Here is a 26,433-nt window from a genome sequence, read left to right on the forward strand (position 1 = left end):
GTGTTTTTTACGAAAACCAAATTGTGTTTTGATAAGTATACTTTTTTTCTCTATGAAATTAATCAGCTATTTATTAACAATTGATTCAACAATTTTACTAAATGTAGGCAGGATAGATATGGGTCTGTAATTGTTGGTATCTGTAGTAGGTCCTTTTTTTATAAATTGGGGGTAATTTTAGCAGTTTTGAGAGTCTGGAAAAATGCTTTGGCTCAGTGAACAATTGATAATATGTGCGAGAGGATGAGAGATTAGGTGCGCGGCGTCTCTTGCTAGTTTTGGGTGAATGCTGTCATGTCCAACAATTTTTTTCGGGTCAAGGGAAATAATTTCTTTGAAAACGTCGATGTCGCTTACAAGATGAAAGAAGAAAGAGTTTAGAAAATTGCCAGTGAGGTAATCAATGAAATCACCAGAGCTAGTAATTTGAGCGGCAAGATTTGGACCGATATTAACAAAGTGGTCATTGAACTCATCTGCAATATCTGAACTAGTGGTCAGTATTTTGCCAGAATTGCCTGAAATTAATTTCTGTGGAACGGTTGAACGATTAGACTTATTAAGGACTTCGTTGACCACTTGTCATGTTTTGTTGCTATTGCCACGGGATGCTGAAAATTTGTTTGAATAATACCGTTTCTTGGCCAATTTTAGTAATTTAGTTAACAAGTTTCTGTAGGTTTTATATTTTTTTAACAATTTAATATCAGTTGGTTTGTTTTTCAATTTGCCAAATAATTTATGTTTGGTTTTGACCGATTTAAGGAGACCTTGGGATAGCCAGGTTTTTCGAGGAGATTTAGATTTAACGTGAATGGTTTTAATTGGAAGATGTTTAGATGAAATACCGTAGTAAATATTATAAAATAATGTGTACGCGACATTAGGATCGGTACAATTATAAACTGACTGCCAAGATGCATCACTTAAGTCGGTCAAAAACCGGTCTTTATTATAGTAGGAAAAGTCGTATTTCTGAACATGATTATCTGTCTGAAACACGTGATTAAGACGTTCAATGACACCAAATATGGGGTAGTGGTCAGTAATATCGGTTTGAATAGTACCGCAATCGAAGAAATAATTTGTAATGTTAGTAAGGAGGTGATCGATGGTCGTGCTTGTGTTGTCAGTGACGCGTGTTGGGATGTTAATTACCTGGGTAAAATTGTAAGTACTTGTTAATGTTAGATATTGGGAGGCAGATGGTGATTCTGAAGAGGTGTCAATGTTCACATCGCCAAGGATAATGCATTCATTACCACTAGCAGACAGCTGATCTAGACATGCTTCTAAACTGTTGAGGAATTCTGAATAGGGAGTATTAGGTTTTCTGTAATTAACACCTATGATAACTGTTTTGTTGTTAATGGTAGTTTCCACAAAGACCGATTAACAGTGCATAATATTAATGTTAATAGGGGTGAAAGACAAAGAGCTATGAATGTACAGTGCCACACCACCACCCCGTAAGTTATCTCTGTGATTGGTGATCAAGTTGTAAGCTGGAATATTATATAAATCGCAATTAGTTTCAGAATGCAGCCAGGTTTCACTGAGGCCCAAAAACATAAATGTTCTCTCCAATACATTAAGAAAAGTGTACAGTAAGTCACATTGATCACAACTCAAAGAAAACGCGCGACAATTTCCCTTTCACCATTCCGTACCTCGATTTGCGAGTACGTATGTATATGTATATACAATGTCAATTTTCATGTTGCATGTTGGTATTAAATATGGTATTTACACATACTTTAGCTTGTGTGATATCAGTGAATGTTTCAAAATAACCAGTTCATGATTGACAAATGCAGGAACGGGTACAATCGTCCGAATCGCATGGTTCCGTTTCTTCGACCTATACGCCTATAGAGGCTTTGCAGTGACGTCACAAAAATCACTAGGCCGCCATGTTGGATTACAAACAAACCATACGCAACGAAAGCCACGGGGAGGGTGTGGGGTTCTGTTATTATTACATATGTTCCATAGGAAACTTTTGTAAGGGATAATCATGATAATATGCTTGAGATGAAATCAAATTACTATCCGTATATGAAGTAAGTAGATTTAACCTACCACTGACGAAATGATCAGAGCAGACACGAATGTATGGGAGATTTGACTATTATGTACTGCAGTTTATTTTGATTCGTCCCTGAAATCAAAATCGGTATTTCCACAACCCATATGCAAATGAGGTCCGAGAGCAAACAAAGTAGTCCCTTCAGGAGTACAGTTTTTCGGAATAAACAATATTTAGAAGTACGATATTTTCCCCTTGGGGTACATGAATATACTTGCCGAGTGACATGAAATTTGAACAACAGTGATGGTACTTTTAGGCAGTCACTTATTTTGGCCCAAACTAATTTGCATATCACCCATGCAATAATGTTTTCGGTATTTTCACGGTCGATATGCAAATGAACATGGTATTTTCATTGGCTACCGAACTATTTTTATTTTGTAAACACATTTTCGTTTGCTATTTTTATCCAGTTCAAATCGTTCAACAACATTTTTGGCATGTCAGGTGTACATCATATGGAATACTACGATTGGGAGAACTTAATATATGTTGACCACCTGGAAACTGAGTTTTATAAACCTTGAAGGGCTCTCAGAAGATCCACCAGCAGTAAAATCAGCGCTTACTATGGAGCCGCAACCATCAGCATCGAGATACCAGGTTTCTGCTGGCGACGTTGCGGCGTTACTCAGTTTCAAATAAAATTTACCAACGCCAAAAGAGCAACATTTTAACCGGTAATCAAGACTCAGTCAATCCACGACCAGCAAGCAACATCACACACGAAGGTATAGCGTGCAGCCACAGTCCCTCAACGAAGGACTGTGGTGCAGCTAAGCGACAACCGCTGTCGACGAAAGTCATCCCGTCTGTAGAGTACCGCAGTTGCACGGCATGTTTGCCAATGCACAATTCTGTGGCGGAACTTTTAACTTCAATATAAACTGTGTATCATAGTCGTCCAGTTCAAGTTCTGGTTCTGCCGTGGTCCCAACTAAACGTCAACGAGTTATTTATTCGGACAATGACTCAGATTAGACGTCTGATTATTTTAATTTCAAGGATATCAAGCTGACAGTGTATTGTTGTCATTTTTTCCATGATTGCGTTTGTACTCCAAGATGGCGGATCACGTGTTTCGTGACGTCATGTGGGAAGCCTCTATACACGATACCGTGCGGGATCGCATAGGCTAATTGCGTATCGAAACAAGGCGCCCAATCAGCTTGGACGTAGCAAATTATAAAACAAAATTGTTGTCGCTATGAAGACATCCTTCTCACGCAAAACTGCGTCGATTACATGATGAGGCTTGAGGGCACCAACACCGACAACTTTCGCATTTTTATCATCACAAATATCACGATTCATGGGCGCCGCCATTTTGTAACACGCAAACTGATTGGACAATGATTAGCCGCAACTGACTACTGGGGGCGCTGTTAGAATACGCATATTTGATGGTAGTTCTGTCAAGGTCTAAGTTTATTCGGCCAAGCCACAGTCAGCTGGCGCACACGTGATAATAAAATAAATACGATATTTAATATATGGGGGCCGCCATCTTGAATGACGCATAAAACTAAATAAGAGACAAGTTGTGAAACGCGTTTTTCAGATTCCTACAAATCAGGACAAAAATACGGTCCGTTGGGGTTATATTAAGCCAACTGATAACAAAATTCGGCCGAATTCGTCGTTTTTGTGTGGAAAAATCCCTTGCATACGAACACCTAATTACGGGAAGAACGTAGAACACTTAGTCGGGGTATTTGAAACTAAAAATTGGCATTCCAGCACAGCAGCCAATCTGCGACGGCCTAACGCTAAGATGACAATTTCGGTTTCAAGTACCCCGGCTTAGTGTTCTAGGTTCTTAGCGTAATTGGGTGTTCGTATGCAAGGGATTTTTCCACACAAAAACGACGAATTCGGCCGAATTTTGTTATCGGTTGGCTTAACATAACCCCAACGTACCGTATTTTTGTGAAAGATTGGTATTTCTGTCCTGATTTGTAGGAATCTGAAAAACGCGTTTCACAACTTGTCTCTTATTTAGTTTTATGCGTCTTTCAAGATGGCGGCCCCCATATAGTAAATATCGTATTTATTTTATTATCACGTGTGCGCCAGCTGACTGTGGGCCAAGCCTCTAAATGGTACAAGATGGTACAAATCATGGTCAAATTGTTGCATCTTTAAAGAGCGGTGGTCGTCGCGCAGTGCGTGTTCGAATTTCATGTAAACAAACAATGCATTTTAAACGCGTCGTGTACGTCGCTATGAGTCCAATATCGACACGGCGTGGCGAACATCGCCCTTTAAAGCGGGAGGATCGTCACCTGCGTACGTGCTTGAGTCCCAAGCGACGATAACAACACACGCTAAAAACGCAAAGGCTCATGGGTAGACGCTTGTTTCTAAACAATAACACGCTATGGCCATCTGACGCATCTGTAGGAGACGACTTCCCCGATTTAATAGTTTCTGTTTCCTCTCAACTGTGATGGACATCACTTGGCAATTCTGTCATGGTTTTTGTCTGATTCCTTCACATTTTAGAACTCAAATGACGTGCAACAACGTCATCAATGTTACGCGAGTCATTTATACATACACACGAATTGAGTGTTGTTGATTGCAATATGTGAACACATTTTTATATTATTTGTATAGTTAGCAATATTTACGGAAGCCATGTTAAAAAATAAACTGAACACTGTGACATATATCTCGAAATGTTGACGTAATTACAAACTTATGAACTTAATTAATGCGCACGGTTCAGTGCCTGGCCGTTCACTGAATTCTTCTCAAAGATGGTGGCACTTAGAACTTAGAATTGAATATCTGATAAGCTCTTCCTTAACGCGCGCGGGAGGGTCAACTCCACCGCTTTAAAATAAATTACGGTAAATTAATTTGTCATGTGATTATAAAGTTATGTTATTAATATATCTCCTTATTCCTGTAGGATCGGGTAACTCGACAAGAACATCCCCGGGAACACCGCAGATCGAGACCCCATCGTCCTCGATGTAACGGTGGCCGTCGAGGGCGCTGCCCATCACAGTGTTCGAAAGATTTATGTAGAACAGACTGTCCAACGGGGATGTGTTGTTGCAACAAAGGTTGTGTTTATACGTGTATAGACACCGTTATACCGCCACCTGGTAAGATATGTACTGAATCCACTGGAAACATTTTAGAAAACATACAACGTAACAAAGTCAACTTTGGTTAAACAAAATAGGTTTCAAATTCAAGTTAACCATTGATACCCATTCTAGAGGGAAACGACCAATTGTAACAATAAAAAGAAAACATAATTCGATACCCATAAACAAACAAGTCATATTCCGTAAAACGCCGTAATGCATCAAAAGGTACGGGAAAACGCTTATAATATTGCTCGAAGAGGGCGCTGCATTCAATTTGTGTAATAACGTTCTTTACTTTCTAGTTCTAGACTGGGTAACCGAACCAGTACGACAGAAAAATTCAGGTGGGTTGAAAATACGCGTGGTCACGTGGTATCACCAGCATATGCTAGTGCTACTACTAAATCTACAACAGTCATTAACACCATAGCGTAGCTATTGCAAATTTTCACGTTCCCATTGAGCATCTAGATTAAATAACAAATGGGTGAATACAAATTAACGTTACACCATCTTTACTTTGCATGAAAAAAAATGAAACATAGCGATGATATTTTGAGGAGAAAAAAAATGGCTAAAATAATTCTAGTCAAAAGTGAACAATTAGGTCACCATAATTATATATATAAAAAAATATGTTTCTCGAATAATACTACATGTACTGTATTAATCTTAAAAACTACACTATACTTGTCACTTTTTTTATTTATATTCATACAACATCTCGGTTTACTACACTTATCTAATTGACTGACCTTGACTTATTGGTACTTCAAACAATTAATTGTTTTTTCTTCTGCTATTTACCTAGTTACCCCATATCTTAATTAAAAAGTCATAGGTGATTGACAAGTTTATTAAATTTCATTGTTTTCATTTCACATAAAATTTAACCAATATCTTGAAAAAATACACATAGAATAAATACCAAAACTTGACCGAGATCACAAATTCGGTAATATAATACCCAAGTTGGAAAGAAAGTGTATACAAACTGTTCGGGTTATTGTAACCACAAGAGTCAACAACAACAACAACAACAACAACAACAACAACAACAACAATGAACCTTGACCTTCATCTATGATAATACGAACACGGTAAAAATAGGTGCATAAGCAAGTAATTATGTACACATACCAGACATCAAAACCACAATGAAATTTGATCGTATATATTACTGCTACACTCAACAAAGAGAGGAGAGGCCGCGGCTGCCAATAACATATACCGAATTACATAAAAGTATTATGTGAGGGCGCTATGTTCTACAATCGTAGACCTATTTTCCTCAATGGCTAATATGGTCTGTGTTGTGTGCATTTTTTTTGTTTTATTTTTTTCATTCACATCACGTTTTCCATTTTTAGTCTAGAAACTCACGTAGTCTGATATTTTTTGAATGTTCAAGTATGGGAAAAAATACAACACATGGTGCAAAATGAACGGACTAAGGGAGCAATCATGTTTACTTATCGTAATTGTGGGTTTGGAACATGCACATCGTCAATGTGGACGTGTTGCTATCGCTTTCAGAATGTGACACAGATAGAGACAAGATAATTAAGACGTCCTTGGCACAATCTTGTACACTATTATGTTGTAAAATCAGAAATGTTGCTACCATGCTATTGTCAGAACACAATATATGTTGTTGATGTCGTTCATTACTTTTATAACCGAGCTCACAGGAATACCGCCAATTCTTGACATTGCTTTCTCTCCTTACCCATGTCTGATTGGAAAATGTTTCAGTCGATGTATTTACTAAAATTGAAGATAATTGAAAGCTGCTGACTAATATAAAAACATACAGAAAATGGTAGTTAGTAATTTTGGTAGGGGAAAGGGTGTTACTAGTATTAGAGAATGTTAAAAATAATGTTTTATTAAACTCATGTCAAAATACTTCAGTTGATCCAGGATTTTATTGTGTGATTAGAAGTAGTCAGTTTAGTATCAGTCAGTCATGCTTAAGGTAGCAACGGGGTAAAACAGACATTCTCTAAAATTTATTATGCATGCAACCTATATATCATCTGAAAGCTTGGATATAGCTGACTACGGTAGCACATATGCTGTACCAATGTTTTACTACGGGATTACCTGGCGGCCAATTTCGCTATTGTTGTGTTTTTTTGAATATTCCGATCATTTTTGTTAAAGCGGGAGAGTTGTCACCTGCGCATGCATCATGATGGCCACAGCGCGTCATTGTTTACAAACAAGCGGCTACCCATGAGCCTTTGCGTTTTTAGCGTGTGTTGTTATCGTCGCTTGGGACTCAATTCCCGCGCGTGCGCAGATGACGACCCTCCCGCTTTAAACACTTCAGTTTACGCGAATGATGATCCGTGAATTGTACGAGAAGTTCGTAACATCGTAGGCTGGAAGAGTGCGTATCATTTTTGTCTTCATCTACTGTTTTTATCTATGACCGAATACTCCATATGTACAATTAATAATAACTACAAACATGCTTCCAACAATTCGTAATTGTAATTAAAGCATAAACAACACACAATGGAGACACAGGTTCCTGGTATAATTTCATGCAAAACTGCTCTCAAAAAACTTCACGCCAGACTGTAGGGACAGAAACTTCTCAAAACGTAAAACCACCTTTTAATTTCTTCCTCCTACGAAATTTACTGCGAAGTATTGACACACGTCGGTGCAGCATATGCTAACGTATTCGCCTATATCAAAAGGTTTCAGACGATGTTGTTATAGTAACTGCGAGCTTCCGGGATTAACTTTTAGAGAATGTCTGAATCACAGATCACCCCCCCCCCCCCGATACACTAAAGGGCAGTAGTTGTCGCGCCACGCATGCGTGAGATATATGGGTCTCATATAAACAAAGATGGCGACTTTGACTGTTAGACCAACGAATACAAACTGAGACGTTACCAAGCTTTAATTAGGTGATTGGAAGGTATGGGAGGAGTCGCTGGCAGTAATCAGTGCGAGTCGCGTTCAGACCAAACCTCATACCTCATTTCCATTAGAAAAGTGCATTGGATTGTGGGAAAATCAATGTTTATCACCACAAATATCGCACATGCGAAGCGCGACGACTACCTCCTTTTAATATGACCCAATCTGCATATATTTAAATACCAATGACTAACATTAGTAACTGCCGTTTCCTTCATCTACATAACTTGCATATTCATGCTACATTACCAATTAACAATAACAGGTCTGACTTTCTACTAGATCATTGATTTTAGGACTTTCATTTAGTGTTTGATAATGTAATGATGAAGATGAGGCCAACAACATCACGTAAAACAACCTCCTCTTGAAAAAAGCATACCTAACAAATATTCCACTGTAAAAAAATAGTTATGTTTCGACATTACGATTATTTTAGTTAAAATAATACATTCTCGTGGCCAGAGAAATGTGGCATTTTCCACAGATTAATCTTAGGTCAGTTTTCTTTCAGCTGTAATGCCTAATCAAAGAAATCTTAGGAAAAAATAATGTATTTTATTTAAAATTAATTTTAAATTTAGGAAGCCTGGAGTCTTGTGTAAGTCTTCTAATTAAGTTACACATTGTTACACAAGTTTATAACAGCGGAATTGTTAATATTATATACGTTTGTGCAGCTATATGTTGTCAGTTGTCTTGGTGACAGATTGATTCTAATGAAAATACATAATTGTTTCAGGATGGCTTGTACATGGACCCAAAGAAGCACCATCAGGTAAGCGTGACACGTGCTATACTGCCCTCACAGTCACATATTGGAGAATTTAGTAAAATGATGAAGTCAGCTGTTGCCTTAATAAATTGGAAAAAGGGAAAGGAGATTTTAGACTGTCAAAATGTCAGCAATCCTCCTGAGAAAAAAAAAATCCCATATATTGATTTTAAATATTTTGGTGTTTTCTCACAATTTTTTGACAGTTTTAAATTGCTATACTCACTGCCATGTGGTGTATTTTATGTGGGTCCCATACAACTTTTTATTGGCACTGAATTTGAATACACAACGACTGTGATGTTTTATTATGTGGAGTAAGGGATTACCCAACTATTAAACAATGATGCAATGATTTTGCCATGTGGAAACATTCACCTTTGATGAAGTCATATTTCCCATGATGCAACCATTCCAGGCACAATCATTTTATTATGATGCAATAATACCATGAAAGAAATATTCATATTCATTTGTCAGAATTCTAAAAAAAATTCATGAAAAATCAAAATACTACCATTATGGCAATTAATAATTAAAATTAAAAAATAGCTCAAATTGTTTTTTGAAATTATTTTTTTCTACAACCTAACTTTCAACACAATTGAGTTTCACTGATGATGTAACCATCTTACCCATAATGCAATCTTTTACACAAGGCATCATCAGCTTACATTTTAAACTTAAGTTTTACATTTAATATTTGCAAGATATCTCAGTAGCCCCTCCCCAACCATTATTGTATTACCTCATGTATATCATACATACATTGTTCTGATTTTGCAGTAGAAACATGTAGTACCACAATGTTTGACGATGATTTTGCCGATCTGAGCTGTCCCACTGGTTATGAATGTCACATACAGGACAATGGAGACCCTTTACACGACATACCAAACAGAGGTATATGTGTTCAAGAAACTCCTTCCGTCACAACAAAGGTACACAACTACGTATAAATACATGTATTTCATGAAGAAGATTTGTTTTTGTACATTCTTAAAGCGAGAGGGTCGTCACCTGCGCACGCACAGGAGTCCCAAGCGACGATAACAGACGCTGAAAACGCAAAGACTCATGGGTAGATGCTTGTTTGTAAACAATGACACGCTATGGCCATCTGACGCATGCATAGGTGACGACTCTCCCGCTTTAAAATTTAAAACTATTAAGAGGCTAATCAGCATAATAATATAATACAATTTCGTTAAATTCAATTACCACTCAGACTGAATATCAGTCTCATTTTTTTTTACTTGTTCAAAAAAATATTGCTACTAACCACACCTAATACGGTAATTATGTGTGTATGAGTGCCTGACAGCATCTAGTAGGATTCCCAACTCTGCAGCAAAAACAAGCCAGTGACAGATATCTCATGTTCAGAAATTTGGCTTTTATAATATTTGTGTTACATCATGTAAAGCAGCATTTTACCATTAAGCAGTGTTCAACTAAGTTGCAAATAGAATTTTTATATTACTGTAAAATACTTTATTTTCGCTTGCAACTAATTTTCGCTATTTTCGCTGAAGGATTGATTCAGTTAAAATAAATATACCGGGTACCTATTTTCCTATATTTTACATTTTTCACTCGTCAACAGTGAAAATAAATTCCATACAAAACACCCAAAAGGTCTTTTCAGCGAAAATTAATTCCAGCTAAAATAAAGTATTTTACAGTATTTTAGTGATTAAAAGCTGCCCTATGAGATCATTCATATAACCATGGTTACTAAAGTAACCTTGATACAACTGTATTTGGACTATTATGTGAATTTATTTTTTTAAATGTTTTTGTGCCAGGCGACAGTTCTGAACATTGAGTGTCACTGTTGTCTCTCCTGACTTTTTGTTGTTGTATGTGCAAATTGCAAGTGAAATTACTATTATGTAAAATATATAATGGTCTGAATTTGCTGAAATATGCGATAAATGTTTCAATGATTTTAGCATCAGATTGCTGGTGATCAGCTTAGCTTTTCATTTTCTAAATGCTAATGCTTCTCAACCAATTTCACACATGATTGAAGAAAGAAATACAAAATGTACTCTGATTCAAAATTGTAAAATGAGAATTTTCAAATATTTTTCACAATATACACATATGATTAAATATTTCACATAATAATCCCAAAACCCCAATAAAGTATTATGAATTATCTCAGAGTGTAACTTTGAGAGAGGGGTTATGAAAAATACATAGCATTTTGTCTTCTGAGGAAAGTAAAACCCACACATCTCTTGGTGTTTATTTTGTCTGATCTTCCTTTTCCACTCTAAACTACAATTCTATCAAACACAAATTTAATAAGACGTATTTTCCTTCACAGGTAATGGAATGGAGGAGAAACTGAAATACTCAAGAAATTTATAATATAATTCTACTTTATTGGAAATATTGCACTGAAATAACAAAGGAATTTTTAAAATTCTTTTTCTATAAAAAAAAATTCAAAACTTTTTCAATGTTGCTTAGTTTATTGACATCAATATAACATTATTGTAAAACAAAACAAAAAAAACTCACAATATCATTGCATGATGTTGACAAGAAGCACACAGGACAATGAGAAATCTTAAATATAAAACTTAATCTTCGTGGCATTCATTGACATTATATTTTAATTTCTGAATGGATTTCAAAATTTGATATTATTTTCTAATCTTCTCAGGCCCCAAATTGTGGTCATTTTATTAATTCATTTTCCTAGGCCCAGAATGTTTTGGTGATATTATTTACTCATCTTCCCTGGCCCAATATTATGTGATATTATTTATGCATCTTCCCATGCATAATTTTTTTGTAATATTATCTATTCATCTTCCCAGGCCCAATATTTGGTGATACTATTTATTCATGTACCCAAACCACATATTTGGCAATATCATTTATTCATCCTCCCAGGCCCCAATTTTGGTGATATTATTTATTCATCATCCCAGGCCCCAATTTTGGTCTCATTATTTATTCATCTTACAAGGTTACTGGTATTCAAATTGCAACAAAAATTAAAACATTGTGACAAGTTCCGCAGACCACAATCGGACATTCTTGATAAACCAATGCTGTATACTTTCAGGACCATTCACTATAGGGTGGGCCCCTGCATCTGTATAATAGCATATTAAATTTTTTCATTTCATCTTCTTCCACCACATATACAGGGTGATTGTCTTTGTATGTTTTATCAAGCTTGGCACAAAGTCTGAATAAAAACTGAAATATTTTTCAAATTTCGTCTCTTATCTTACATAAAGTAAGTGTGTGTGTTAACTATTATTAGATAGTTCATAGTTTTTTGGTCAGCCATATAGCAAATTCAAACCCTTTTGTACCATAGGGAAGGCACATATTTGGTGCATTTGTAAGCGTTCAGGGATTGAAATATTATTTTTTTCCTTGCATGCACAGTGTGCATGTTGAATTTGAAATTTACCTGCACTAAATTGTTGTGAAATGCACCACTTTTAAAGTTATAATAAAATTTACTAGTTCTCGATCAATGTGAACACGAAAAAATTTGCTTTTTTTTAGTTACCTTACAATAATTGTTGAACTTAATTTAGGCTTAGTGAATATAATGAGAAAATGTTGTGTTCATTGCTACATGCACAGCGTGCACATTATATTTTGAGTTTATTTGCACTAGCTAATAATCTATGTGCATAGTGCAGTGTGCACCAGAGTATTTCGACCCCTGGCGTTCAAAAAACAAAAGTGATAGCAGATATGACCATAGCTTTCTTGTAGTAACTATCAGGTGACACTAAGGCTGCATTTCACGTCAACAACTATTCCATTTAAAAAAAAAACTTTCTGAAGGACAACAAGAGACATCAGACAATTGTCAGTCAGCGGTACAAATACTGTACATCTGACTATAAAATTACAAAATTAAACAATAAATGACAGTTCAATAGCTTTGATAAATGCCATCTCTACTGTCTCTTGATTTACACTGACTGACAGGTTCCTTGATGGATGGTCTCCTTTACACTACCTGTTGATATGGTAGCTCTACAAACTCAGTTGGCATTTCACAGACTGGATATCGTTATCAATGCCTTTACCACATAATGGACACGTATAGGAAGCGTCTGCTAGGTAGTTGCTCTGTGAAAATAAGAATGATGAACACTTTAAATATTTGAACCGCTAATACTGACCCTGTTGAGCAATAGAGTTCAACACTAGTCAAAGGTAAACTACAGCTCAATTTTCTAAAAATAGTAATTACAGGTCTCAAACTACAGTATACATATACAATCAAACTCACCATAAACAACGATATTTTATAGAGCCAATAAGTCAAGTAACCAAAAATTGAAATCAAACTCCCCCTAGACGACAAAATTAAACTCCCCATAGACAACAAAATCAAACTCCCCATAGATAACAAAATCAAACTCCCCATAGACAACAAAATCAAACTCCTCATAGACAACAAAATCAAACTCCCCATAAACAACAAAATCAAACTCCATATAGACAACAAATCAAACTCCCCATAGACAACAAAATCAAACTCCCCATAGACAAGAAAGTTAAACTCCCCATAGACAACAAAATCAAACTTCCCATAGATAACAAAATCAAACTCCCCATAGACAACAAAATCAAATTCCCCATAAACAACAAAATCAAACTCCCTATAGACAACAAATCAAACTCCCCATAGACAACAAAATCAAACTCCCCATAGACAAGAAAGTTAAACTCCCCATAAACAACAAAATCAAACTCCCCATAGACAACAAAGTTAAACTCCCCATAGACAACAAAGTTAAACTCCCCATAGACAACAAAATTAAACTCCCCATAAACAATAAATTAAACTCCCCATAGACAACAAAGTTAAACTCCCCATAGACAACAAAGTTAAACTCCCCATAGAAAACAAAGTTAAACTCCCCATAGACAACAAAATTAAACTCCCCATAAACAATAAATTAAACTCCCCATAGACAACAAAATTAAACTCCCCATAGACAACAAAATTAAACTCCCCATAAACAATAAATTAAACTCCCCATAGATAACAAAATTAAACTCCCCATAAACAATAAATTAAACTCCCCATAGACAACAAAATTAAACTCCCCATAAACAATAAATTAAACTCCCCATAGACAACAAAATTAAACTCCCCATAAACAATAAATTAAACTCCCCATAGACAACAAAATTAAACTCCCCATAGATAACAAAATTAAACTCCCCATAAACAATAAATTAAACTCCCCATAGACAACAATGTAAAAACTAGAAATGCATATTTTACACATAGAGCCAATGTGTTAAGCACCCAAAATTTTAAATCCAATGGAAACACTGTCATCACAAATGTTGAAAGTCCTGAAAGTTAAGCCAATTGAACTATACACTGGTGATGGCAATATTAATCCAATTGATGACTCTAAATGTATCAGGTGTGTGAAAATGAAGGAGTCACATGGAAGCTTGGAACATTGTAAATGTTTATGGGGGTGATAGGGTATGTCTAAACTATTGTTACCATACTCTAAGGCACAGATTTGCTGAGATGTGACATCATTCATAAATTTTATAATCAAATTAAATGTTAATACAAAGCCAATCAGGGGTCACATAAGAATTTTATATTTTTTTGAAGACCAACGTAAATGAGGTTACTGAATTTGATTTTGGGGGATTAATATAAAATACTTTATTTTAGCTGGAATTAATTTTCGCTGGAAAAACTTTTCAGGTGTTTTGTATGCAATTTATTTTCACGGATTTCTGCTGAGTTGAATGTAAAATATAGGGAAAAAGGTATATTCAATGGATTTTATTTTCACTGAAACATTCCTTCAGCAAAAATTAATTCCAAGCGAAAATAAAGTATTTTACAGTAATTTGCATTTACCTTGGTATAATACATATGCAATACATATACTTAAGGTGTAATTCTCAAAACATGCCAAAGCTCAGAAAACTGAAACAGAGGTGATCAACTTCCAGCATTAGAGTGTACGTACTTAATTGAGTTGATAACATTGGACGGTAATGATACTCTCTTAGCTTCCACTGCAAAGATCCAGTAGGTTTGACTTCTCAATGTAGATGGGCAATATAGGGAGTTTTATCAAAATGAGACCCGGCATTGATTCCAAAGAGAGGCTCACTTCATTCATTAGTGAAATTAAAGGACGAGCCTTGTTTCATTTCCAATCCTGGCACAAGTTTGAGGAATAACAACCTAATAGCAATTTTAACCAGCACATACACAGGGTATGGCTTTGGTGTGTAAATCTGAATGGCTCAAGCACAACACAGGAATAATGTATTTGGTGAAACTACACATACCTGTATGCAATAATAACAGAACACATGTTGACATCCAATATGATGCGGCAAGGTCGGCCATTCACCACAGACCACACATTCTTCATAATTGGCAGCTGATCTCATTGTATCATCACCACCAGAGGAAGATGATTTTGCGAAACGACGAGAGATAAAATTCTTGATTTTTTGAAAGTTGATGAGTGGCAATATAAAGAAGAGAAATTCTGCAAAACCATGCCATAGAAGTTCACGTGTCATGTACTCAAAACTAACCTGAATAGCAGAAGTGAAATCTTTTAATAATGACAAGTGACCTCATTGGTCAAAACATGACATGTGACAAATACAAGTGATCTTATTGGTCATAACATGACATGTGACAAATACAAGTGACCTCATTGGTCAAAACATGACATGTGACAAATACAAGTGATCTTATTGGTCATAACATGACATGTGACAAATATGATGGTTAATCACAAAAATGCAAGACTTGTATCATCATTGTGTTCTAAACACTGTATTAGCCTGTGATGCCACGTTCACTGAAATAGAGCCATCGATATACATGTATAATTACAATGATGCTACAAAGAATGCTCAAACACATGGAGGCAATATGGCCATTCATGCCTGAAATTTGGGACCATTTCTAAGAATATGAACTCAAGAAATTCATCATGTGTTATCACTGTTGCAACTTCAGTGTGTTTTCCCTTAGAATTCGACTTCTACTTTGCAACAGAGTTGAGTGTGTACAACCACCGACCCTCAACAGGGACAGTGTTGAGGGACGGTAGCACAACTCCCTTAACTGTGGTATAAATGGCCAGATTTGGATTACGGCAGGTAAACTTCAACGTTACTTTTTCACGTAGGATTATACTTGTTTACGTGTTTATGTTTTGATGCAACACCACAAGTTGTCAATATTTTTTATTTCACATTTCAATTTACTGTAAAATACTTTATTTTCGCTGAAGAGATGATTGAGTGAAAATTAAATTCCAGCGATTATACCTATTTTCATATATTTCACATTCAACTCATCAAAAATCAGTGAAAATAAATTCCATACAAAACACCAAAAAAGCCTTTAATTCCAGCCAAAATAAAATACTAGTATTTTACAGTACAAGATGATTATATCAACCTCTGTAATCAGACAACTCCAAAATTCACGATTCAAATTTAAACCACCGACTTGTGTAATTTTGTTTACCCCATCTCATTTCATAAACAAGCAGCCAGTCAGCTGAGATAGCTCCGCTGTTAGCAATGCACATTTCAATTAAAGAACAGAAGATATCATTAGAAAATTAACAATATGTATAGTATGTATAGCAATCGAACTTGCTGTTTTCAACAAGAATTCAAAAATATCACTTTTTACCAAAAATGACATAAATATTCATCAAAATTAGATAATTGAAGATATCATCACGAAATGAACAAATATGAGAGAGGTCCACATGTAGTCCTTATATATGTGATATCAAAACAATCGGACTTGCGGTTTTTAACAAGAAGTCACATATATCACTTTTTACCAAAAATGACAAAAATATTCACCAAAATTAGAGAATTAAGGATATCATCACAAAATGAACAAATCTGAGAAAGGTCCACATGTAGTATCTATATATGTAATATCAAAACAATCGGACTTGCAGTTTTTAACAAGAAGTCAAAAATATCACTTTTTACCAAAAATTACAAAACTATTCACCAAAATTAGAGAATTGAGGATATCATCACAAAATAAACAAATCTGAGAAAGGTCCACATGTAGTACCTATATATGTAATATCAAAGCAATTGGACTTGCGGTTTTTAACAAGAAGTCGAAAATATCACTTTTTACCAAAAATTACAAAAATATTCACCAAAATTAGAGAATTGAAGATATCATCACGAAATGAACAAATCTGAGAAAGGTCCACATGTAGCATCTATACATGTAATATCAAAGCAATTGGACTTGCGGTTTTTAACAAGAAGTCAAAAATATCACTTTTTATCAAAAATTACAAAAATATTCACGAAAATGAGAGAATTGAAGATATCATCATGAAATGAACAAATCTAAGAGAGGTCTACCCCAGGTACATACACACCAAGTATCAAAGCATTCAAGCTTGTAGTTTTCAAGAAGAAGTCGAAAAAGTAAAACATTGACACAGGCGACGGATGACGGACGACGACGGACAATCACTCATATGATAAGCTCTGCTCTACAAAGTCGACAGCGGAGCTAAAAAAAAAAACTTGACACTTAGCTCAGTAAAATAACCCCATTCATTTCATGAATGCAGGTACCGGTATATGGTATGGGAATCGAACACACTGGAGTACAGTGTTAACAGCAGTGATTAACAAATAATGGAGATCTTGAGTAAAGAAAGTGATGTTATTGTTCATTGGCCCCCTGTAGATCACTGTGTAGTGTCCTACTTAATTTAATTGATTCCCATAACCTCAGGGACGCCTAGATTAGCAAACAATAATTAAATATCAGAAGCACATGTTTACATTATCATTTAAATCTTCAACATTTTACAATCTGCCTTAACATTTTCACCGCCAGACCTTCTAGCCCAAATTTGTCTGCAATTTTTTCTTGTATTCTTCAATATTTCTGAAAATGAACCCCAATTTTGGAGCCAACAGACAAAATTTGAGTCAATTTTCAGTTTTTACTCAAAAAAATTTGCTATTTTTGTCCCAATCTTCTGAAAGAAAGTAAACTAAAAACGGGACTATTTTGTGATGAAAAAAGGGAACTGATGGTAAAAAGGTTAAGAACTTGACTGGAACTTTTTTTAAACCTAGCTATTTAACGTTTATTATATTCCATATCACAACTAATCTTATTAACTGATAAAAACAATATGCAATAAAGTTATTTATTATTAAAATAACAAACAATTCAATAAAAGCAAGATACCAGTGCAATATTTATCCGCTAATTCTAAACAAAGGAGAATATAGTTTGCATTTTGTGTTATTTTTTTAGAAAGTAGGTGAGTTAGACTGTCATTAACATAAACACAGGACAGTTTAAGAAAACACTAAATAGTCCCATCAACTAGCAGACAGATGTGAAGTGTTTGGAATAGACAGCTAATCTAACAATTGTAAGAGAACATTTCATAGAGTATGTTACTGCATTGTGCTTAGTACTGTATAATTAGCCTAAATACGTGCACTGAATCATCCTGGGGCAATCCTTGACCGGGCTTGTATGTAGTATAATGTATTCACAATATCCAATCAGAAAAAGGAAACTGGGTCATATTTTGTAACACGATATATAGGTCCACTATATAAAGGTGATTGGACACTGATTTGAAAAAGTCTGCATAGTACAGAGGGTAACTCATATTCATATGAATCACGATATAGTGTATAATGGTAGTTTATTCAACCCACGTCACAATTTAAGAGCAATTTCTAGATATATTAAAAGGGTGATGGTTGTTGTACAACAATGATGGTAACTTTGACATCTGCGCAACTGAACAAGTAAAAACAGAACTGTTAACCAAGCTTTAAAAGCGTAATTTCTTTGGTGATTGTAAGGTATTGAAGGAGTTGCCGGCGGTAACTAGTGTGCATCACACCTATGTCAAAACTCATACTAGTGATTCCCAATACCATTGGATTGTGGCAAATTCATCAACATAAATGTTGCATTTACGTTGTGAGAGGATCACCACCCTTTAAAATACTGTCACTATAGTAACTGATGCAAAAACAAAGATGAAATGATAATTTTATCATTTTCCAAAATAATTGAAATACTGGCTTCTTGTCTTTTCTTGTTTTGTTTTGCTTTGTGTAACCTAATGGATCCACATTATTAGTTAAAAGAATGACATTTTCAATTCAAGCGGGAGGGTTGTCACCTGCACACACACAGGAATTGAGTCCCAAATGACGATAACAACACATGCTAAAAACGCAAAGGCTCCTGGGTAGACGCTTGTTTGTGAACAATGACACACTATGGCCATCTGACGCATGCGCAGGTGACGACTCCCTCGCTTTTAATCTAAACCTATATTTCACCGCTGTAAATTTATCGAAGAATTTCGCCAAATAAACAAATTTAGTGTTTCTGATAATGGTCTACTACTGGGTAGGTTTTATATTATTTTATTTTATTTTTCTCAATGAGTTGTACTCTTGGGTTTTTGAGAGAACATAGTCATGCTTTAACTATAGATGTGAAAAATGACATTTAAGTTGGTTTTCAGAATATATTTCCTTAATACAATTAGATGCTAGTCATTCGTGACATAGAAGCAAGTACATGCAATCAAAAAATACAACATTCGTGGAATGAGTAGAACAAATTTTCATACATGAAATACAAATACATAACTTTGGCATAAAACAGGTAGGTAGGATTACCGGAAATACAGAATATATTCAATTTGGCTTTAACCTTTTCACCATCAGATTTTCTCGCCTAAAATTTCCTTCACTTTCTTTTCTGGAAATGAACCCTAATTTTAGAGCCAACAGACAAAATTCAATTTACAGTTTTTACCCAAAAAATGGCTATTTTTATCCCAACTTTCATAAGAAAAGTGCAGACTATAAATAGAACTATTTTGTGAATTTGTGATGAAAAGAAGGAAATTGTGGTGAAAAGGTGAACATAATCATGACTTTTCAAGGGTGGACACAGATAACTTGTAAAATTTAAAAGTACTACACTTCTTTATCATTCGGTTATTAAATGTCCCTTCAAATGAAGTTGTAAATACTAAACTTGTTTCCATGGAAACAAGAACAAAAAACAAGAACTTTATTTCTCCATAAGCATGAATTCCTACTTTGAAGGATATCAAAAAATTTGTCAAAATATGGAAAACTGAATTTCATAAATCAAAATCTAGTTCAGACACCCTGAGTTAAATTGAATTCAAAAAACTTGGCAGCATTTTAGGATACCCCAAGTGTTTGCCATCCTCAGATTACTTTACTTACAAACAACTTTTCTTATACAAAATGAAAACTAGTTCAGGGTCTCTCACCTCAGTTATTTCACATAGAAACATTTTCACTCTAGAGGGCGCTCTACAGTGTATTTGCAGACACCGTAATGAGACTGATAGTATCGTTTTATAGGTCTTACACTACCATGATGACAAAGTAAAGAAAAGCATGGCTACATTTTACACATAAAAATTGTGTACACGTAAAATGTGCATGTATTAGTTTTCACTGCTAAAATATTAATCAGCATTAATCAAGGGGTAAAATGAATTAAATATTGATTCAGACATTCTCTAAAAATTACAGCATGCTACTATAATCTTTTCACCATCAGATCTTCTCAACCAAATTTTTCTGCAAATTTTTTTATATTCTTCAATACTGTGGAATACTTTATTTTCGTTGGAATTAATTTTCGCTGAAAAAGCTTTTTGGGCGTTTTGTATAAAATTTATTTTCACTGATTTTTGATGAGTTTAATGTGAAATATAGGAAAAAAAGTATATTCACTGGATTTTATTTTCACTGAACCACTCCTTCAGCGAAAATTGCGAAAATAAATTCCAAGCGAAAATAAAGTATTCTACAGTATTTCTGAAGTGAACCCTAATTTTGGAGCCAACAGACAAAATTTGAGTCCATTTTCAGTTTTGGCTGTTTTTGTTCCAATCTTCTGAAGGAAAGTGCAGACTATAAACTAGATTATTTTGTGATGAAAAGAGGGAACTGGTGGTGAAAAGGATAATACCATAGACAAAAATTGGTACGGCATATGTAATAATGTGATCACCTATATCTATGTTTTTGGATGAAGAATTGGTTATTATAGTAGAGTGCATAGTAACTTTGAAGAATGTTTCAATCACTCATTTTACCTCTGTAGCTACCTTGGTCAATCATAAAGGGGGTATTAAGTAAGCTCTGAATTTTTGCCACGAAAAAAATAATTTCATGTTTGGGAAGTGACAGAGATTTGTAACCATCTTTCTAATATAATTAAATTATGGCAATTTTCCTGTTATTTAAGCTGCAGACTTTACCTGTCTGATGGATTGTCTTTTGGCAAATCTTGCCTTAATTCCCAATACTCTCTCTGTCACATGCTGGTACCGTCCATCTTGTAGGAACAGTAGAAAATTCACAACCGTCACAACTTTCAAAAGCTTCTCAGCATAGTCAACCAATCCACATATCTATGGTAGAATTGAAAAAATCTATTAACATCATCACTGCATTGACAGTCAGTCACCTTTCATAAAATAAATACACAATTTTTTTCATATTTTTCAATATTTTTTATCAAGACCTGTACTAATGACAAATAATGTCTATTTGGTCCAAAAAAAAAAAAAAAAATTTGAAAACAACGAGAAAATGTGCAAAATCCTGTAATTATTCACGCACATTTTGCATTTTTTTCCCATAGTTTTCAATAAATTATTTAATAAATTATTAATTTTGGTGACAAAAATTATGGTGTTCAAAGGTCCCAAATTAATGACAAATACTGTATGGAAAATAATTAATTGTTCACCGAGTTTTCTTTTTGGATTATTTTACTGATAGCTAAATTAAGGACATTTATATATACAGTACACATACCAATGTAAATATCTGCTTATGTCTTGTGAAACTTGACAAATCAGTCGACCGCTCCTGGAACCATTTACCACCGACAAAAATCAGACCATACAGACTTTTTTGGGTGAGTGACATTTGTGGCTTTTTATTGACCTTGTCTTTGTATTTAATATTCAGAATCTGCTGGCCAAGGGTTGCACTGCTGGCGTAAACAGAAAACTGAAAATAAACGCAAAAACTGTCATAATTCATCATAATTATATATTTATATTACTATAAACAGTAGATTTCATCCAGCTGTAAAACATGCACAGATGCGTTTGAAAGTGCGGATACATGTGAATGTTTTCCTTACATGGAAATGTGTATCACGTTTACATCACATTTAAACACTTTTTTTTGCCTACATTGGACGCAGCAAAAATGTAGCGTATGACTGAAATAAAATGGCATAACTGAACGCAAACGATGTCGCAGGCATGAATAATTTTCACTGCTATTTCAGGCTACTGTATCTCACTAAATTATTGCTACCAGTATATGCAGGAAAAGTAAATAATAATAAGGTTATCACGAAAATACTGCAAAGTATTTACTCAGGCAGTACTGGATCGCATCCACATCTGCTACACATCGCATGATATAATCACCGTACTGCTCATGTGCATACTTTGTGGTATTCTCATCATAGTAGTTTAAAATAACTAATTTTCGCTAGGTTTAAATTTCGTTGATTTACCATCTCAGACATATTCAGTGGGTTTTAAATTCACAGTTTTATCATTTAGATAAAGTGTTCTATGCTAAATTTTACATATTCACTGGGTTTTAATTTAGCACATTTTCCAGACAGCAAAATGAGCAAAATTAAAACCCAGTGAATAATTAATCCCTTTACAGTATCCAACAAATATATCATTAATTAGTTTGTATTTAGGACATTCTTTAATGAACAGCAGTTCACAACAAATTGTATTATGCATTATTGGTGGGAATATTAACTTCCAACTTTATATAAATGAAAATTATTATCACACTAAAAAAACTAACAAAGTTATATGAAATTTTTGATATAATCCAGCCAAATTTGAACGTATGGCTTGACCTGTAAAGGATGTGATACCAGTTTAAACTAGATTTATTCAGTAAGAATTACAACCCTATTACAAGCTGGATACAAGTTCAGTAATTGAGTCTAGACATTCCCGAAAGGCAGTAAAAAATCTACCAAGTACCTGTTGAAAAACAAATGAAAAAAAATCTTTTAAAAAAAATATATGGCATCTTCATTCAGGAATAACAAATACCAATATACTGTCACTTAATCGTTAATATCAATAACAATGTACTTGAAAAATAGGAATTGTTAGACGGCGATTACAAGTGCACAACGACGTATTATAAGTTTGATTTTATAACGTTTTCCTCCTAAGGATTGATTGGTGCTCTTAATAATAAAAAATTAATAATTCTGAATAAAGTTTCAGTGGAAGTCGTTAAAAGTTATGTTTTTTTTCCACTAACGAAGCTAGGTTCTATAAAATCTGACACAACAAACACATGTTCGAATTGCTAACGTTAATGAAATCGGCATACGCCGGCACTATAAAGTAACAACGTTATTGCTAGAGTTGAGTACTACACGAATTACCACTATAAAGCGACCATAGCTATTGACCAGAAGTAGCAAAAAGAACACGTACCCGGACATGACATTGAGATTTTTAATTAAACTTCAGGTACTTACTTTGGCCCTTTAAATCGCAGGTATTCGCGTTATTCAAACCGACTTTGGGTAATTATATAGCTTTGTTGAACTAGAAGTGATTAGGGGGGAACTTGAACCCGTCTACGTAAATACACGACAATAGAATAACAATAGGATAACAAAACAATAACAACTGGATAACAATAGATGAATTGTTGCAGCCATAATGATCTGCTACTGATCCTGTTCAGAGGCTAAAATTGATAGCATACAAACGAAAACACCAACAACTTTTCAAGTGTGTTTAATAGAAAATTGGGATTTCGTTTGCAGTCTTTATTTTCTAAGCCAAAGTACGTATCTGTGAACCGTTGCATTTTATCTGAAATGTGCGCAATTTGATAATTTTAATGAGCTTGGGAAGAGTAAATCTCACGAAGTTCTCTATGATTCACTGGTCATTGATGATGTCTATATAAGAAAATGTTGTGTGCGAGTCTATAACGAAATGAATGCAAGTCAAAATGCAACAGAAATTGATATTCTCATTAAATTATTTGATTTAAAAGATATACATCTGGGTTTTGAGAACTTATTTTTCAATTTTTTAAATTCTGTTGCATTTGATATTCATTTGAGTTGATAAAAATATACATATTAATAAATAACATACATGTATTCAAAGACACTCAAAAGTGCATAGACCCACGGTAAGTTTTGTCCGATTCAATAATTTTAAATTTGTTTGATACTGATGCGGACAATGTGATAAGTCACGATGACATCTCAGGGCTGCAGTTACCGGGGTAGCTTTACTTTCATTAAGATTGGTCATCAAAAATAATATGTATTAGACTTCTGAAATAATGTGTGAAATGCAAAACATCCAGAAAAAATCACTAAATACATTAGGAGTCACCTGCCTCTAGCTCCCTCACTGGATATGGCCCTGTATCATGTAATACATAACAGTGGACCTTTGCTTTCATATAAAATTGCTGAATAAAAAATACCGAACGTACATTTCCTTTCATCACAAATTCACAAAATAGTCCCATTTGTAGTCTGAACTTTCCTTCAGAAGATTAAGACAAAAATAGGCAAATTTTTTTAGTAAAAACTGAAAATTTACTCAAATTTTGTATGTTGGGCTCCAAAATTAGGGTTCTTTTTCCAGAAATATTTAAAAATATAAGAAAAAAGGTACAGAAATATTTGGGCGAGAAAGTCAGGTGGTGAAAAGGTTAACGGTAGACTAATAGTTTCCATATTGAGCTTCATACTAAAACACATCAATCTCAATCAAATCCCACAAAAAATGTGACTTCATGTACACGTAATTTCCTGCATGTGACATTAATTCCATGAGCCCTGTATGCTTATCCAACCTTGATTTTCATAAATATACCATGCAAATTACCATAGAAGAAAAATATGTTCAGAATTGGAACCCAACTAATGTTGAGTAATAAATACTCAAAAGTTTTTATTAAAATTTTATTGAAAAATACTGTTGGTATATCAGGTGACAAGCAAACTGAAGACAATATAACAATAGCTGCACTAAACAATGGTCTTTGTTATCACCATGGAGGCAGAGGAATAGCCTGGAATTATACAACTATGTTTGTTTATGGTTACGTGCGTGGAGCATAAACGTAAGGTCAATCGGTTCAGCCGTGTCTACAGACCCTGCTGTCACCCCACATGTTAGACCATATTTTTTCATTTCTAGGACAGTCATTCAACTTTATACACCTCTGTTTTCCGTTGTTTATTATCAATTATTTTCCCATCGAAACAAAAAAATTCACATACAGTAAAACTAATTATTTTCATTAACATTTAATTTCACTACTTTGAGAATATTCACTGTGTTTTAATTTCAAAAATTTGTCAAGGAAACAATGACAATGAGTTTTATTGTTTTTTTACATGTTCATGTAGATTTAATTTAGCAAATTTTACTTATCGGTGAAAATAGCGAAATTAAAACTCAGTGAATAATTAATGCATTTACAGTATTTGAATTTCTTCCTGATCTTTACATTCAATTTGAGAATTTGCTGGGACATTTTACTTATTTCCTTTAGTTTGGGGGTGGGGGGTTTTGACCTCAAAAAGTTTCCATCCTACAAAAACGGTTTTATTTTTTAATGAAGTCAAAAAAATCTTGGAGTATTTGTAGTTTGTTTTTGTTTTTTCTATCCAATCATAGACAGAAATAACCGGAAAAGGAAAAAAACAAATAAACAGAAAAATGGTTTGGTTCGAGTGTAAATCTGTGCGTCAAATGAGGTGCATTTGTAAAATCTTTTTACACCCTCCCGACAACCAACTGCTATGCAATACTACTGTCCGATTATTAATTTGTATTTAATGGTGAATGCAGTTCGACGCCATGACCAATATTTATCAATTAAGTTTCAGTGGGGGTAGGGGGTTTGGAAAAAAACTAAAGTAATTAAGTTTTTTATCCGACATTGATCTTTTGACGTCGTCTCTAAGTAGGTTCTACTTTCATAATTTCATAAAAAAAGTTGTGGAATGTTGTTTTCATTTTTTATTAAAAATGTATAGGAAAATTGTACTGACTCAAGAATTAATGAACATGAAAAATTAAAATACTGACTAGAGAATGATATTGCTGAATATTTTGACACCAGCAAAAACAGGTGGGAAGAACTTACGTGAGGTCAAAAACAAAATTACTTTATTTTCTAATCAATCTACAACTTTGTGATAAATAATAACAATATCAACACCCGTGACACTTTCAAAATCAATATAAAATAAAATAAGTACTATGGCTATACACATTTATTGAGAAACTTAAATTTAACAATGATAGCGAAACAAGTTGCTTTGGAAGCATAGAAACAACAAAATTGAACCAGGGCCAAGAAATGAC

The 26,433-nt window shown here is 34.4% G+C and overlaps 2 protein-coding genes across 2 annotated transcripts in view; one reads left to right on the forward strand and one right to left on the reverse strand.

Moving 5' to 3' along the window:
• The first annotated feature begins 981 nt into the window (after positions 1-981).
• LOC144361765 (WAP four-disulfide core domain protein 1-like) lies at positions 982-11,334 on the forward strand. Its single transcript, XM_085508521.1, has 6 exons — positions 982-1,170; positions 5,010-5,208; positions 5,499-5,540; positions 8,879-8,914; positions 9,698-9,852; positions 11,247-11,334. The coding sequence occupies exons 1-6, from the start codon at positions 982-984 to the stop codon at positions 11,268-11,270; spliced, it is 645 nt and encodes a 214-aa protein (XP_085364647.1). The 3' UTR covers positions 11,271-11,334.
• Positions 11,284-26,433, reverse strand: part of LOC100374496 (peroxisome biogenesis factor 2-like) — a 38,439-nt gene continuing 23,289 nt past the window's right edge. Inside the window, exons 4-8 of the mRNA XM_006822915.3 lie at positions 21,836-22,033; positions 21,274-21,426; positions 15,245-15,499; positions 12,918-13,030; positions 11,284-12,133 (exon numbers count right to left, since the gene is read on the reverse strand). Coding sequence (XP_006822978.2) covers positions 12,935-13,030; positions 15,245-15,499; positions 21,274-21,426; positions 21,836-22,033 — 702 coding nt within the window. The 3' untranslated portion in view covers positions 11,284-12,133; positions 12,918-12,934. The remainder of the gene's footprint in view (positions 12,134-12,917; positions 13,031-15,244; positions 15,500-21,273; positions 21,427-21,835; positions 22,034-26,433) is intronic.

Source organism: Saccoglossus kowalevskii, chromosome 15, assembly GCF_978046115.1.
Source record: "Saccoglossus kowalevskii chromosome 15, keSacKowa6.1, whole genome shotgun sequence".
Taxonomy (NCBI): domain Eukaryota; kingdom Metazoa; phylum Hemichordata; class Enteropneusta; family Harrimaniidae; genus Saccoglossus; species Saccoglossus kowalevskii.